Raw genomic sequence first — 16,575 nt, 5'->3', positions numbered from 1 at the left:
ATTAAAAACTTTCATAAATAATGCCCTTCGTCTTAATGAGACAATAATAAATAAAAACGTTATTTTAGGCATGCTTCAGTTTATTTATTCATGCAACAGGAAATAATTTGTGAGAATTTTTTTTTTCATTTCATAAATTTTTTCAAAAAAATATTTTTTTAAAATCGATTTGTGCGTGAAGTTTTTTATATTTCAACTAGCTGACCCGGTCCGCGTTGCTGGCCCGTTGTTTGGGTTCTCCGTGTAAACTTTAGTTATCTATCCAGCATTGATACAGCCATAATTAGGCATCCCTCTAGAAACTTCATAATATAAATCAATGTTTTGACATAAATTCCATGTAATGGTATCCCCCAAATTTAAGATATAAAATCTTTTTTATTATACTCTTCACCATAAATTGACAGTTTAAACCACTTTGTGACCCACATATAATGATCGGTGCACGTCAATTAACATTGCTATATATTGGATTGTTGGTCTCGGTTGGGGTCGTAATTATTACTGCAGAGAATTGTCAGTATAGGTCCACGTTTTGATATAGCTCCCATAGAACGGTACCGGCTGATTTTTGCTATTTTTGAGGATTTAACATCAATATCACACCGAAATGGCTAAAATTTGGTTTTAATGTAATTTAAAGAGGAGAGCATAAATATTCGTATCGACCGAAAGACACGCCTTTTTATTTGCGCTCGGTATGCAACAGTTATAGGTTCACGTTTTGATATAGCTCCCATAAAGCAGTACCTTCCGATTTTCGATAGATTGGAGATATATTCACTTTTGGGGGTCGTAAACAGCCTTGCAGAGAATTTTCAGTATACGTCCTCGTTTTGATATAGCTCCCATAGAAGGGTGGCGCCTGATTTTCGCTATTTTTGGTGGATTTAACTGTATTCCAAAATGTGGAGTTGATCGCGCTATCCCACTTATTGTTTAGTGTTCAGCGTGTATAGCATTTTTTAGGCACACAAAATTATGTATATTATCTGAAATAATAAATGTTTGAAAATTTTGTGATGACCGCGATATTTCACTTCCGCGAAGACCATTCAGGGTCAAGACGGTAATTACAGTAGTATTGCAAACAATCTATAAACAATACGTTCAAAAATATCATGGACTTCAAAAAAAATTGAAGGAGAACCTCCTGTCACTACACTTAGCCATATTAAAATAGCTCACGACCGCGCTATCCCACTTGTTCAAGCTAGTGTTCACATCATTTTTGTGTCACGCTTACTAAAATTATGTATATTAATTGAAATAATTCATTTTTGAAAACTTTGTGATGACCGCGATCATTCAGGGAAAACAATCTGTAAACAATACGGTCACTATTAAAAGCAGTAAAAAACAGCTCACTACCGTTCTAATTAACTGAAATAATACATTTTTGAAAATTTTGGGATGAACGCGACATTTCACTTCCGCAACGACCATTCAGGGTCAAGACAGTAATTACCATAGCAATGCAAACAATTTGTAAACAATATATTAAAAAGTATCTTGAATTTCGCGGTTTTCTTGAACAATTTGTGGGGAGGACCACCGGTCACTACACTTAGCGGGATAAAAAAAATGATTACGACCTATTCTCAGACCTGAAAACTCCACATACAAAATTTCATAAGATTTCCCAATCGATTTTTCGGAATTTCTATATAGTGACATCATGTTATCGGGATTTTACTGTATTCCAAACTATGGCGTTGACCGCGTTATCCCACATATTGAAGCCAGTGTTATAGCGGTTTTGTAGTCTCGCTTACTAAAATTAGGTATATTATCTGAAATAATACATTTTTGAATAATTTGGGATGACCGCGATATTTCACTTCCGCGACGACTAAATAAAGTACCCTTTGTATTGGGCAAACCGGAAGAGGTAGAATTGTGAAATTTGGAATGAGGGTCACTGATGATGAAATGGTACTAAATTTAGTATAATTTGGACATGGGTGAACGGATAGAGCTGGAGTCCTGAATTTGGAATGAGGGTCACAGATGAAGAGTAACAATGAAATGTTTTTGGAAATTCGAACTATAAGTGTACAAAAAGTACTAAATGGTCCTAGATTCGATACAAATTGTATTTGCGTGAGCAGATTACTGTTGGAGTGTAGGATTGAGGTAGTTTTGGAAATTTGGATAGTTCTAATTTGGATTTATGTCAACGGATTGAGCTGAGATATGAAAGTAGTTTTTGGAAAGTCGTGTACGAAAAGTTCTAACTAGTAGAGAATTTTGTACAATTTTGTAAAGGGATAGAACTGGAGTTTTGAAATTCGGTATTAGATTAGCAATTGGTGTTTGGAGTGGAGGTAGGGAGGAGGTTTTGAAAATTCGAACTTATTTTTACAAAAAGTACTAATAGTACTATAATTGGTTTCAGAGGAACAGATAAATTGGATTGAAGTGAACATTCTAAGTATTCAAGGTCCATATTTAAAGAAAATTGGACAATATAGATTTGTTCTATTTTTTAAATACACTAAGTCGAGGGGATATACGAAGACGTGAATTTTTATGGTTATTTTCAATGCCGAAAACTTTACGGACCTATTCGGGTTCCTGGCGAATCTGAAGCTAGAACCTTGAATTGTGAATGTGCATTATTGTTGTTGTGAAGGGTTGAGAAAAAGTTTAGTGTTTGGAAATTCTTACTGGAAGGGAATGCTGTGTTATTAAAGGCGTACAACCAGAAGTCAAGTCTGAAATTTGCAATATGAGTCGCTGTTGGTGTATGTCCTCGATATGAGGTCGTAGTTTTGGAAATTCGAAATAAAAAATATGGTAGAAAAGGTATGGCTGATTTTTTTTTTTTTTTTTTTGAAATTCTAATTACAGTGAGCAGTACTAAAAGGAATTAAATCGATTAAATATTGGTAATAAAAATAGGTTTTAGTACAATAGAATCTCCAGTGTTCACCATTTCCATATTAAATATTGTTTATATATACTTTATTCCCTTTCCGCATACGAAGTAGCTGGCATTTGCTAGTCTCCTTATAAAACAATGTCAAAGCAATGTTCATTGATGAGAAAAATCCAAAAACAAAAAAATCGCCAGAGGGATTTTCAAATCCCAAACAAAATCGTGAAAACCTAAAAAACTAAAAATGTGAACATGGACCGCCGCGATTTATTTGAAAATCCCTCCGGCGATTTTTTTGTTTTTTTTTTTTTTTTGATTTTACTCGTCTATGAACATTGTATTTCAGAACCCGCAAAAACTTCCCGGGCGTAAGCACCTTTCACTTAAAGTTAGTTAAGGCGCACCGTGATAAACTTTAATAGGCAAAAGTTCATTCATCCGTGCTACAGGAAATTATTTTGTTCTTCAATAAGAAGAGATCAAATGAATTTTCGATTAAATGTAATGCTCATATCAGGGGTGTGGGATACATTTCTAAATAGAGTTATGCTGATGCGTTAATATATGTTTTATAAAAGACTTGTAATGGAAATGACCGAAAGGAAAAATGTTTAACAAATCGACGTTCAATTATGGGCATGACCTTTGTAGGATGGTGGATATATTAATACCTATGTATATTTAATAATTCCGATTATCTGTTTGGCATAGCCATTGGTTTTACTTGTATTCTTTTTGAGGTGGTAGACAATGAACACTTTCCACAATAAGATTCTAACTTTGCCATTCCGTCATCTAAATTCTCGTCGTCTGACTACTGCGCATATGTCTGTAGGTACAGAAGTTTACATTACTCTTAAGATGTTTGGTATCCCAAATGTGTTATATCGGTCCATATTTTTATGTAACCCAAAGAAAGGCACCGCATTATCAAACCGAAATGCCTTGTATTTGTTACATAGTCTTCGCTAGGGGTATACAATTTTCCTGCAAGAAATTGTCGATATAGGTTTACCATTTAATATATCACTGTGCAACACGTACAAATAACCATATTCTGACTATTTTGATCTTTAGGAACCGTTCCTAGAAACTTCAGATATTCTAGAAAGTTACTAACTAATAGCTTAGGAAAATTTTTATAGTTGATTGTTTTCTTGAATTTTGAATGGTTTAGTATCTATGGACGGACCAGAACTTAAGGAAAAAATGATAAAAATGATAAAAAAAAAACATCAATGTCTCCTTTTTGGTCTTCTATCACGCTGGTTATGGTTAATTTTCCATGATTCAAACGGATAGGAAGCCTCCGCAAAGAAAACGAACAATATAGCTCCATATTTTGGTATACCTACCGATGTAATGTATCTTGAAGGTTTCACACTGAAATTACTGTAATTTGGATTTTGTATTATCACTGGATAGATAACAGTGACGTATTTAACTGATAAGTAGTTATTTAATACATTTTGAGTTGTGGAATTTATTTTCGGAGTTGCAGTCGGAGTCGTAAAAAAGTTTGGACAAAAATGGCTCGACTCCAAAGCCCTGATTACAGTAGCAGATTGGATTAGTTTCGACCAACAACCGTTAAGATGCTGCATTCCTTTCAGTGAATGAAAACCAACTAACACCAAATTACTATGGATAAAGCCAACGAAACTAGTACATGTTTAAATTAGATAACAACAAATTTCAGGACTGCCGAAGCTTTCGTTCGAAGGGAACTTATTAAACCCAGGCACTAGTGTGTCAACCATCCAAAAGTGTGTCTGAAACCACTGTTCTGTTGAATGCAAGCGCTTTTTTTTGCAAATTTACAGGAAGTTGCTACCAGAATCCTAACCCCAAAAGAGTGAGGGGCTCATTTGTTTATGGTGATTGTGGAGGAGAACAATTTAAAAAAGAGGATTTGTAAAGCCGCAGCTATTTGAGGTTTACCAGGGATAATACCGAGCCATTGAAACTACAACTAACAACGTCTTTGCATTCGTCTTTATTGTTACCAGAACTCTTTCGGATGTTTGCTTGCTGCTAGACTGCTTCTTGGGTAATCATCATTGCAATGTATAAAAGTATCAGACTTATTTGTTGTTTTTCAACATCGTTATAAGTAGCAAACATAGAAGGAGAAGAATGCCAGACACAGACACACTCCCTTAATAAAATTCTGTTCGAAACGAAAAGCCCCAAAAAGTTAAATGTTACATTTTTAATGTTTGATATTTTATGTTTATTGAAATCCTCGATGAGGGAGTCTAACATTGAAACACGTAGCGCAGCTACTTGGATTTAGTTACACATCATCTCCCAGCCACCATTGACTGTGTTGTGGGTAACGAATAAAATTGTTTGAAGAAGGCCAAGGGTGCTCAGGCAGAAAATTTATTACGAGTTGTAAGAGTAACAAGTTAAAATGTTTATTGTTGTTATTTGCAAATTATTTTTATTTCTTGAAGTTTTTCTTTGAAGTGGAGACTGTGGAGACTTACCGTAATATTACTTCGTCTGTTGTCATGTTGACGTTTATTGTTGCATACTTTTAGGATCACATTAATTGGTTACACTACAGTCGTTGATGTTGTTATCGAGACGCCTTCTGAAAAGTGAAAACAAAATAATTTCAAATTTTAGTTGTCTGATCTTACTAATTTTATAAGTGTACGTAATAATAACAGTATGTATCTTATAATAAATGTTAAAACTTGAGTTAGCCAAGTAAAAGAGAAGTGAAAAATTAATTATTTCTAACATTTGACATATAAAGATAAATCCATGCTTGTTGAACTTTCTATAAAAATATGCATGGGGGTTTCTGAGTGAAATCGGACACTTTTTCAAAATAAGGTTTTTGATTTCATTTATTATTTGCTATGGCGATGCTGCTTATCAGAAAACATTTCAGTATACTTTCAGATTTTTTTGACCAATGGCTCCAGAGATATCGCGTCTTGAAAAAGTCGAATTCTGTAAAAACAATATGCAAAGAAATACTCATAACTTCTTTAATATTGGTCCAATTAAAAAATCTTCTTTGTATGTTTTGTTGTTTTATCAGCTATTTAATTAAAAATAGAGAAAATATTTGCACAGTGGGCTTGGATGCAATTTTCGCGATTGTATACTTAAAATCATTTTTTAACAATGATTGACCACTTCGATTTCTTTGAAATTTTTTTGTATTAAACTACGATCAGTTACAAAAAATTTAAGTCCAATTTGGTAGTGGGATTCTAATGATTACTATTTCTTCTAAATTTTTTAAATTTGTCACTTAATTTTTCCTATATACCACTGTGCAAAACATGCTATTTTGCCAAAAACCTAACACGTTGGATTAATTAATATTTGTTTTGTTATTTTTTTAGGAATTTAACTTAAACATCTTAAAAAACTTCTTTATTTAGCGATTTTAAGAATGGTTTAGAAATTGGTGTACCAGCATTAGTGGGTATTACTGAATGAAGTCTTTTGTGCCCGCGATAGTTTTAAACATTACATATTTCATATTCAAATCCTATTTCGTATTTAAATAATCATCTTCTGAAGAAAATACCTTTTTAATATATAGTAGATTATTTGGCTCGGATGCTCAGTTATATAATTGCCGAGCTGTAGTTATTCCTACCAAATAGGAATTAAAATTTTTATAATTGATCGTAGTTTAATTCAAAAAATTTTCAAGAAAAACGAAGGTGTCAATCATTGTTAAAAATTTATTTTAAATATTAAATCGCGAACATTGCATACAAGTCCATTTCGCAATTCTCTATATTTTATTAAATAACTGATAAATTAACAAAACATACAAAAAAAAGATTTTTTTTTTAAATTGGACCAATATTAAAGAAGTTATGAATATTTGTTTGCATATAGTTTTACAGAATTCGACTTTTTTAAGGCGCGATATCTCTGATGCCGTTGGTCAAAAAAATCTAAAAGTATACTAAAATGTTTTGCTGATGAGCAGCATCACCACAGCAAAAAATAAGTGAAATCAACAACCTCATTTTGAACAAGTGTCCGATTTCACTCAGTAATCCCCGTATAAAGTTTCACACGATAATGTAAAAACACGAACATAATTGATGAAGAATGACAAATAGTTGTGGTAATAATGTAGATTTTTTCGAAACAATTTATTTCGTCGACATTAGATATATGAATAACAAAATTAAATATATGAAGAAAAAAGATTTACCCACGTGGTACAATAACAATAACCGATCATTATAGAAAAGCAATGACGGTACCATTTTCGCTTCCGTTTTTGTACCTCAAGTTATTAAGTTGTTGCTATTTAGGTAAAGAAAGAGTTCTATATTATACCGCATTTAGAAATAGAACTACAAAATTGATATTTTTTGAAGGATTACTTGTTTGGCCACTGAAAGAACTGGTAAAATTTTCTATTGGACAATAAATTTGGCGTTAAAAGCAATTTCGTTAAAATTCACCTTTTGCGCCATACAAATTACTATGGAAACTTTGAGGCCCCAGTGGCACGTGTTAACATATTCCGATTCAGCTCAAACTTTGGTAATCTTAAAATCCAACAAAACTAAACATTTTAGGGGGAGTGCCGGACAAAAAAATTCGACATCGACTTTTTAAAACCACCCATATGTCCCATATGTATTGAGATAGGACGCTGTAATTTTGGGAAGGTGCGTCTTTTGTTTGCAGGCAGGTCAAGTTCGATGATGGGCTATATCGATCCACGTTTTGGTATAGCCCCCATAACGGTACATCCCGATTCTCGGTATTTTGAGGATTTTAACCACAATTTTTAACCGAACTAGCTGTAATATGACATGTCAGGTTTTCAAAGGACCCGACAGTTTTGCACCAAAAACCGTCAACATAGGTCCATATTTTGATATAGCCCCCATATAATAGTGCCTCCCGATTTTGGGTATTGATTTTGAGGATTGTAGCCACAATTTGTAGCCGAACTAGCTGTAATTTGACATTTAAGGTTTTCAGTGAACACAAAAGTTCTCCATCCACAATCTTCAACATAGGTTCTTATTTTCGAATAGACCCCATATAACGGTACCTCCCGATTTCGGATTACAGCTAGTTCGGTTAAAGATTGTAGCCACAATTTTTAACCGAACTAGCTGTAATTTGGCATTTAAGGTTCTCAACGGACACTAAAGTTCTTCACCTAAAACCATCAACGAAGGTCCAGGTTTTGATATAGCCCCCATATAACTCCCGATTTTCGGTATTTTGAGGATTGTAGTCACTTTTTTCAACCGAACTAGCTGTAATTTGACATTTAAAGTTCTCAGTAGACACGAAAGTTCTCCATCTAAAATCGTCAACATGGTCCACGTTTTGGTATAGTTCCCATATAAAGGTTCCTCCCGATTTTCGGTATTTTAAAGATTTCGCTACAATGTTTAAGCGAAATAGCTATAATTTGGCAATTGAGGTTCTTAGTGGACTCAAAAGTTCTCCACCTGAAATCGTCAATATAGGTCCATGTTTTGGTATTGCCCCCATATAACGTTATCCCCGATTGTCGGTATTTTGAGGATTTTAGCTACAATTTTTAAGCGAGCTAGTTGTAATTTAACATTTGCGGTTCTCATAGGTCACGAAACTTCATCACTAAATATCGTCAACATAGATCCACGTTTTGGTATAGACCTTATATAAAGGATAATTTAGACATTTTTTTTGGTACCACGGTGGTGGAATGGTATGTAAAATTTCCAAAGACATAGAACTGTAAAGACTGGAAAAGATGCATAATGCACAAATGTATATGAAACAAAGTATATACAAATTTTACCAACAACAGGGGTATGTTAATGATAAAATCCCTATTAAAGCGCAATTCGACTTATACAAATTGTAGGAAAGTAAAAAGTTGGACTCAGGATTGTATTCCATAGCAGTTTCCAGTTCATTGAGTATGAACTTAGCGGTTAAAATCGCCTGAAATAGTTAACTACTTAACATAATGTTTTTATGATATCGTAACAACAGAGCTTAACTCCATCTATTGTCAAATTTTAAAAATTGAGTTTTCAAATCTTGTGTACAGGAATGAAACTAATTATTCCATGTTAGTTAAGAATATTTTATGGTGGAGGGTATAAAAAGTTCTGCCCTGCCCAACTTAACGATTTTTACTTGTTTAGAACTGAATACTGTAACGTGACAAAAACAATAACCGCTACCTAGAGGCCTTCGTGTCAGAAATTCCACAAGCCCTTCGGACCAGGAGTTCCACAGGTCCTTCGGATCAAGAGTTCTACAGGTCCTTCGGGTCTGCAGTTCTACTGGGACTACACCATAGCCCTAGACTAACTGTTCTCGATCATCCACACCCGAACGCCGAATACATCGCGTTCTCATCTGGACCCGAACACCGATCACAGCGCTTCCCGATCATCTGCTCTCGAAAATATACGTCGATTTCATGATCATTCGTATTACATGTAATGAGCTCGCTAACAAGCTGCAATCTTTCAGAAATTGACATCAAATCAATTGTTACAGAAATCCGTGAAAGGAAATGGAGTCGACGTGAAAAAAAGTCTTCACATCGGGCAGTAACGTTTACCTTCCAATCTGAAAACACACTGTGCGAAATTAAAGAATCACTGGTCGTTCTCCTTCCAATCTGAGAACCTGCCGTAAGAAATTAGAGCAACATCGATAGGGAGGAACCATTATTATAAATGTACGTATGCCTACAATTTTTTGGATAAGTTCTTTAAGAACTAAAAACCGTAAGTTGCAAATTGGTAGAAAAAGTTAGCTAAAGTAGTCCAAAGTAGCTAAAATCGTGAGGTACCGTGATATGGGGGATATACCAAAATGTGGACATATGGCGCCAATTTATCGTCTCCTTGGAACCTTAAATGAGAAACTATTCCTATTTTTGTATGAAAAATAAGATAAAACCGTCCAAATAGTATACATTCTCACGGAGGCTATATCAAAACTTGTAACTATGGTGTAGAATTCACGCTTGGCACGGTGGTGTTGAAATTTTTTTGGAAATTTACACACATACAACACGATTGCCAAGAACGACCGTAACAAAGAGAACAAATCTTTTGACCCACCAATTTACTATAATTGCGTTTTCTGTGAATGTATTCACATTTTTGTTGTTTCCTTCATGGTCTGTACCCACAATTCTCTGTAGGAATGTTGTATTCCCTTTTTGGTCGTATGGACTTCCCGACAAAAATATATTTGGATTGCACCGACATAGTCCATTTTGTATGTGGATCTTTGGTCTCTTCCAGAACTGCAAGAATATACTAATTTTTCCAATTTTTCTATAACATAAAGAAAAACTTGTTATCGTTGTAAAAATTTGCAGATTCTTGCAGGTTCTGGAACAGTCATCTTATTTTGGGAGTAATTACATTTTGATAGATATCGCGCCCTCCAGGCATTTCAGTTCGTCACCGTATATCTTAGAGGTACCACTATATCAGGAAGCACGAACTTGCCCTCGAAAAACAGGCAAAATTTTGAACCAAATCAGTTCATCCGTTCGAGAGTTATCGTGCGCTGCAGCAAGACAGACAGATGGACGGACATTGCTAAATCGACTCCAAATTGTCTGAAACAGATTTCATCCAAACCTAAATGGGGTCTAAAACCATTTTTTCGATGAGGCACATTTTGCCCGTATGGAAAAAAAAAATAAAGAAGCATGGACTTATCCACGGAAAACATAATATCGCTGTATACGAGGGCGGTTCGGAAACTTCTTAGCCTATCAATGAAAGAGAATAGTTAGTTTTTCAAAAATATTTTTATTTTTCAATACAATCTCCTGAAACTTCAATACACTTAGTCCAACGCTTTTCTAGCAATTCTATCCCTTGATTAAAATAGTTTTCCTCAAGGTCTTCAAAATAGTGGTTTACAACTGCAATTGCATCTTCATTTTAGGTAAAACGCTTGCCAGCAAGGAATTTTTGTAGATTTGGGAACAAGTAAAAGTCACTGGGAGCTAAATCAGGAGAATAAGGTGGGTGGTCAAGCAACTCGTACTTTAATTCGTTGATTTTAGCCATTGTTAAAACACTCTTGTGCGCTGGTGCGTTGTCTTGATGAAAATTATTTTTTTGTGTTGTAAGCCAGGACGTTTTCTCGAATTTGTACATTTAATTGATCCAAAAGGTTGCAATAGTACTCTGAATTTATTGTTTTACCCTTTTGCAGATAGTCAATCAATAAAATACATTTGAAGTCCCAAAAAACCGTTGCCATAACCTTACCAGCCGATTGAATTGTTTTTGACTTCTTTGGGGCACTTCCTCCATTGTTTGGATTGTTCTTTTGTATCTGGAGTATAGTGATGGATCCATGTCTCATCAACAGTTATGAAACGACGCTTAAAATCCATTTTATTTCGTTTAAAAAACTTTACAAACAAGCTTGAGAAATGTTCATTCTTATGCGTTTTTGATCGACTGTTAACAAATGCGGCACCCTACTTGCAGAAAGCTTTTTCATCTGTAGTTTTTCATGCAAAATTAAATGGACTCGATCATTTGAGATGCCCATGGTATTACCAATTTCACGCACTTTTATTCGTCGATCATTTAATACCATATCATGCACTTTGGCTACAATTTCTGTTGTTGTTGCTGTTTTTGGACGTCCACTACGTGGTTCATCTTCAATGCTTGTACGGCCACGTTTAAATTCAGCAACCCAATTTTTTACTGTTGCATATGAACGAGCACTTTCACCTAACACATTCACCATATCATTATGAATTTCTTGTCCCGATAAACCTTTTTTATGTAAATATTTAATGACAGCACGCATTTCTAATTTTTCCATTGTAAACAAATTGCGGATGCGTCTTTTTTGATCACCTGTTTCTATATGAAGGAGTTGTTCATAACAGAGATGGAAGTTCCCAAAACACTTATTTTTTTCTGTCTATACCGCGCTTTTTGTGCTTGGCTAAGAAGTTTCCGAACTGCCCTCGTATGAATAACAAAATTAAATAAAAAAGATTTACCCACGTGGTACAATAATAAAAACCGATCATTATAGAAAAGCATAGTACCATTTTCGCTTCCATTTTTGTACGTCAAGTTATTAAGTTGTTGCTATTTAGGTAAATTTTGGAAAGAGTTCTTTATTGTACCGCATTTAGAAATAGAACTACAAAATTCAAAATTTGTTGTAGGATTACTTGTTTAGCCACAGAAAGAACTGGTAAAATTTTCTTTTCGATTGGACAATAAATTTGGCGCTTAGAGCAATTTCGTTAAAATTCAACTTTTGCCCCATACAAATTACTATGGAAAATTTGAGGCCCCAGTGGCACGTGTTAACATATTCCGATTAAGCTCAAACTTTGGTAATCTTAAAATCCAACAAAACTAAATATTTTAGGGGGCTGGATAAAAAAATTCCACATCGATTTGTTTAAACCACCCTAATGCATATCCGCCCGTCTGAAATTTTGGGAAGGTGCGTCTTTTGTTTGCAGACAGGTCAAGTTCGATGATGGACTATATCGATTCACGTTTTGGTATAGCACCCATATAACGGTACCAACTTCAGGTATTTTGACGTTTTTAGTCACATTTTCAGACCGAATCGCCATATTTTGGTATAGCACCCATATAACGGTACCTCCCGATTCTCGGTATTTTTAGGATTTTAACCACAATTTTTAACCGAACTAGCGGTAATGTGACATTTCATGTTTTCAAGGGACCCGAAAGTTTTGCACCAAAAACCGTCAACAAAGGTCCATGTTTTGATATAGCCCCCATATAATAGTACCTCCCGAAATATTGAGAAAAATTAAGGTTAAGGTTTAGGAAAAAATTCTGGTTTCAAATCTGTTCGCGTTCACAAAATTGACCGATGCGCGCAAAAGTTATATCGGTTTTTATTCTCTTATAAGGAAAAAATATTTTAAAATTACTTATTTGTTGCATTGAGAAAATGTATGCATATATCAGTAACAGCATTTGATATCAATCCGTTGATGCACCATTATTTCTAAAACTTGTTTTTATTTTCGCGGAAAATCAGAAAAAAATTTAAAAAAATCTGGGAGCAAATCTAAATTATACTACATCAGAGCCCGAATAAACCTCTAAAAAAATAAATTAGAAATACGTACAGATTCTAGATAACGCGTAAAAAATATGAATCCAAAATTATAAACTTTGGCTTTATAAATTGCATCTTAGGCCATGTTTATATTATAGCCTTTTGCAGGGTTAACCTTCTTTGTGAGGATTTGTTTGACGTATGTATATGTAATGGAATTGACATTTAAAATCCAGTGGGTTTGTTAAATCCGGTTATATATAAACGTACTATTATAGCTAAAAACAAGTAAAAAAGCATTAAGTTCGGCCGGGCCGAACTTTTCATACCCTCCACCATAAAATATTCATTCCTGTCCTATGAGTACGTTAAAATGTCAGATAATGTACATAAAATGCTTCATTCGGGAGGCCCTTTTTTATGGTGCCTATATCTAACTGTTGACAATTTTTGGTGGGCTAGAAATTGGGAGGTACTGTTATATAGGGGTTATAATAAAACATGGGCCTATGATGACATTTTTTGATGGGAGCCTTTAATGTCAAATAACTCCTAATTCGGTTAAAAAATTTAGCTAGAATCCTCAAAATATCGAAAATCGGTACATGACGTGGGAACTTCAAATGTCATTAACAGCTAGTTCGGAGGTATCTGGGCTATACGAAAATATGAACTTAAATGAAAAATTTTTGTTGCAGAATTTTTTAAATTTCAAATTACAGAAAACTACAAAAACATGGACCTACGTTCGGTTAAACATTTTAAGTAAAATCCTCAAAGTACCGAAAATCGGGAAGTATCGTTATATTGAAAATTGTTGATGCAGATGTGTGGTGACCACTACAACCTTCAAATGTCAAATTACAGTTAGTTCTGTTAAAAATTGTAGCTAAAATTGCCAAATTACTGAAAATTGGGAGGTACCGTTACATGGGAGCTATATCCGAACATGGACCTATGTTGACAATTTTTGATGGAGAGGTGTTGTGACCGCTAAGAACTTCAAATGTCAAATTACTGCCAGTTCGGTTTAATATTGTAGCTAAAATCATCAAATTACTGAAAATCGGGAGGTACCGTTATATGGGGGCTTTCTTGACAATTTTTGGTGGAGAGGTGTGGTGACCACTAAGAATTTCAAATGTCAAATGTTCAAATTACAGATAATTCGGTTAAAACTTGTTGGTAAAATTCTCAAAATACCTGAAATCGGGCGGTAAAGTTATATGGGGGCTATTCCAAAACATGGACCTATGTCCACTAGTTATATAAGTTTATTGACATTTAAGAACCCTAAATGTCAATTGATAGCTAAATCTGTCTGAAAATGTAGATAAAAACGTCAAAATGCCGTAAATCGGGGGTACAGTTATATGGGGGCTATACCAAAACGTGGACCTAGGTCCACAACTTTTGTTATATAAGTTTAGTTACACTTAAAAACCCTAAATGTCAAATTATAGCTATATCGGTCTGAAAATGTAGCTAAAAACGTCAAAATACCGTAAATCGGGGGGTACCGTTATATGGGGGCTATACCAAAACGTGGACCTATGTCCACAGCTTTTGTTAAATAAGTTTAATGACACTTAAGAACCCTAAATGTCAAAATATAGCTAAGTCGGTCTGAAAATTTAGCTAAAACCGTCAAAATACCGTAAATCGGGGGGTACCGTTATATGGGGGCTATACCAAAACGTGGACCTATGTCCACAACTTTTGTTATATAAGTTTATTGATACTTAAGAACCCTAAATGTGAAATTATAGCTACATCGGTCTGATAATGTAGCTAAAAACGTCAAAATACCGCAAATCGGGGGGTATCGTTATATGGGGGCTATACCAAAACGTGGACCTATGTCCACAACTACTAATATATAAGTTTATTAACACTTAGGAACCCTAAATGTCAAATTATAGCTACATCGGTCTGATAATGTAGCTAAAAACGTCAAAATACCGTATATCGGGGGGTACCGTTACATGGGGGCTATACCAAAACGTGGACCTATGTCCACAACTTTTGTTATATATGTTTATTGATACTTAAGAACCCTAAATGTCAAATTATAGCTAAATCGGTCTAAAAATGTAGCTAAAAACGTCAAAATACCGCAAATCGGGGGGTACCGTTATATGGGGGCTATACCAAAACGTGGACCTATGTCCAAAAGTTTTGTTATATTTGTTTATTGACACTTAAGAACCCTAAATGTTAAATTATAGCCAAATCGGTCTGAAAATGTAGCTAGAACCGTCAAAATACTCAAAATACCGTAAATCGGGGGGTACCGTTATATGGGGGCTATACCAAAACGTGGACCTATGTCCACAACTTTTGTTATATAAGTTTATTGATACTTAAGAACCCTAAATGTCATATTATAGCTAAATCGGTCAAAAAATGTAGCTAAAAACGTCAAAATACCGCAAATCGGGGGGTACCGTTATATGGGGGCTATACCAAAACGTGGACCTATGTCCACAAGTTTTGTTATATATGTTTATTGCCACTTAAGAACCCTAAATGTCAAATTATAGCCAAATCGGTCTGAAAATGTAGCTAAAAACGTCAAAATACCGTAAATCGGGGGGTACCGTTATATGGGGGCTATACCAAAACGTGGACCGATATAGCCCATCATCGAACTTGACCTGCCTGCAAACAAAAGACGCATTTTTCCAAAATTTCAGAGTCCTATCTCCATTTTTGAGGATGCTAGAGTGATTACCACAGACGGACGGACGGACGGACGGACGTGCTCAGATCGACTTAGAATTTTACCCTGATCAAGAATATATATACTTTATAGGGTCGCAAATGAGTATTTCAATGCGTTACAAACGGAAAAACAAACTTAATATACCCTCCATACTATGGTGGAGGGTATAAAAAAGAGATAACACTTATTGTTAATATATTATTCCAAATATATATTTTTGGTTCGATTTTAATATATAAAAAAATATTTGAGAGTTCTCCAACTATTTCGCTAAAATCCCATACAATAATTAGTGTACTCCATCCAATCCCATACTCTAGTGTACGCTAAAACTTCATCAAGAAATATGGTTTTTCATCGCGAAGGCTTAACTGATTACTGTAATAAATTCTAAGCATAGGAAATTAAGAGTAATATTGAAATTACAATTATAAAAAGCCGGTTATTCACGAATTAGTTAAAGTCGGTTGATGCGCTTCCGATTTTCGTTAAAGCGAATCAATCTCTTCCAATATGCATGCATATTTCGATGTTTCACTCAGCGGCCATTGTGTGTCGTCAGTTGCATCTCACAATGCCAAAAACCTTAAAGTGGGTAAAAGTCGCACAATGTGCATACGATTTTGATGCGCATCCAGTTTTATTAGCGTCCATCAAAAATACGTTAATATACACCTATTTCAAATAGATTCTTCAAGAACCGTGGATGTGCCTCCACATTCTATTTTGAGTAAAAGACCCATATTACTCGCGTATCTCTTTTAATTTATGACACGCGTTTTCGCAAATATTATAATCGCGTATGAAGGATTTCATTTATGTAAAACTTTTTTAAGAAAATCGCTGTTTATTACGGGGATAAATATATTTTTGCTGATTTTCTTATTTCCGAGATATATAT

The 16,575-nt window shown here is 34.6% G+C and overlaps 1 protein-coding gene across 1 annotated transcript in view; it reads right to left on the bottom strand.

The window, feature by feature from the left end:
• The window catches only part of spri (Src homology 2 domain-containing protein sprint), a 613,225-nt gene that overhangs the window by 553,919 nt on the left and 42,731 nt on the right, over positions 1-16,575 (bottom strand). The window contains exon 2 of the mRNA XM_073972426.1: positions 5,374-5,480. Within this exon, the coding sequence (XP_073828527.1) occupies positions 5,374-5,399 (26 nt within the window). The 5' untranslated portion in view covers positions 5,400-5,480. The remainder of the gene's footprint in view (positions 1-5,373; positions 5,481-16,575) is intronic.

This window comes from Musca autumnalis, unplaced genomic scaffold, assembly GCF_047663935.1.
Source record: "Musca autumnalis isolate F117 unplaced genomic scaffold, ASM4766393v1 scaffold_3, whole genome shotgun sequence".
Classification (NCBI taxonomy): domain Eukaryota; kingdom Metazoa; phylum Arthropoda; class Insecta; order Diptera; family Muscidae; genus Musca; species Musca autumnalis.
This window is presented reverse-complemented; position numbering and strand designations above follow the sequence as displayed.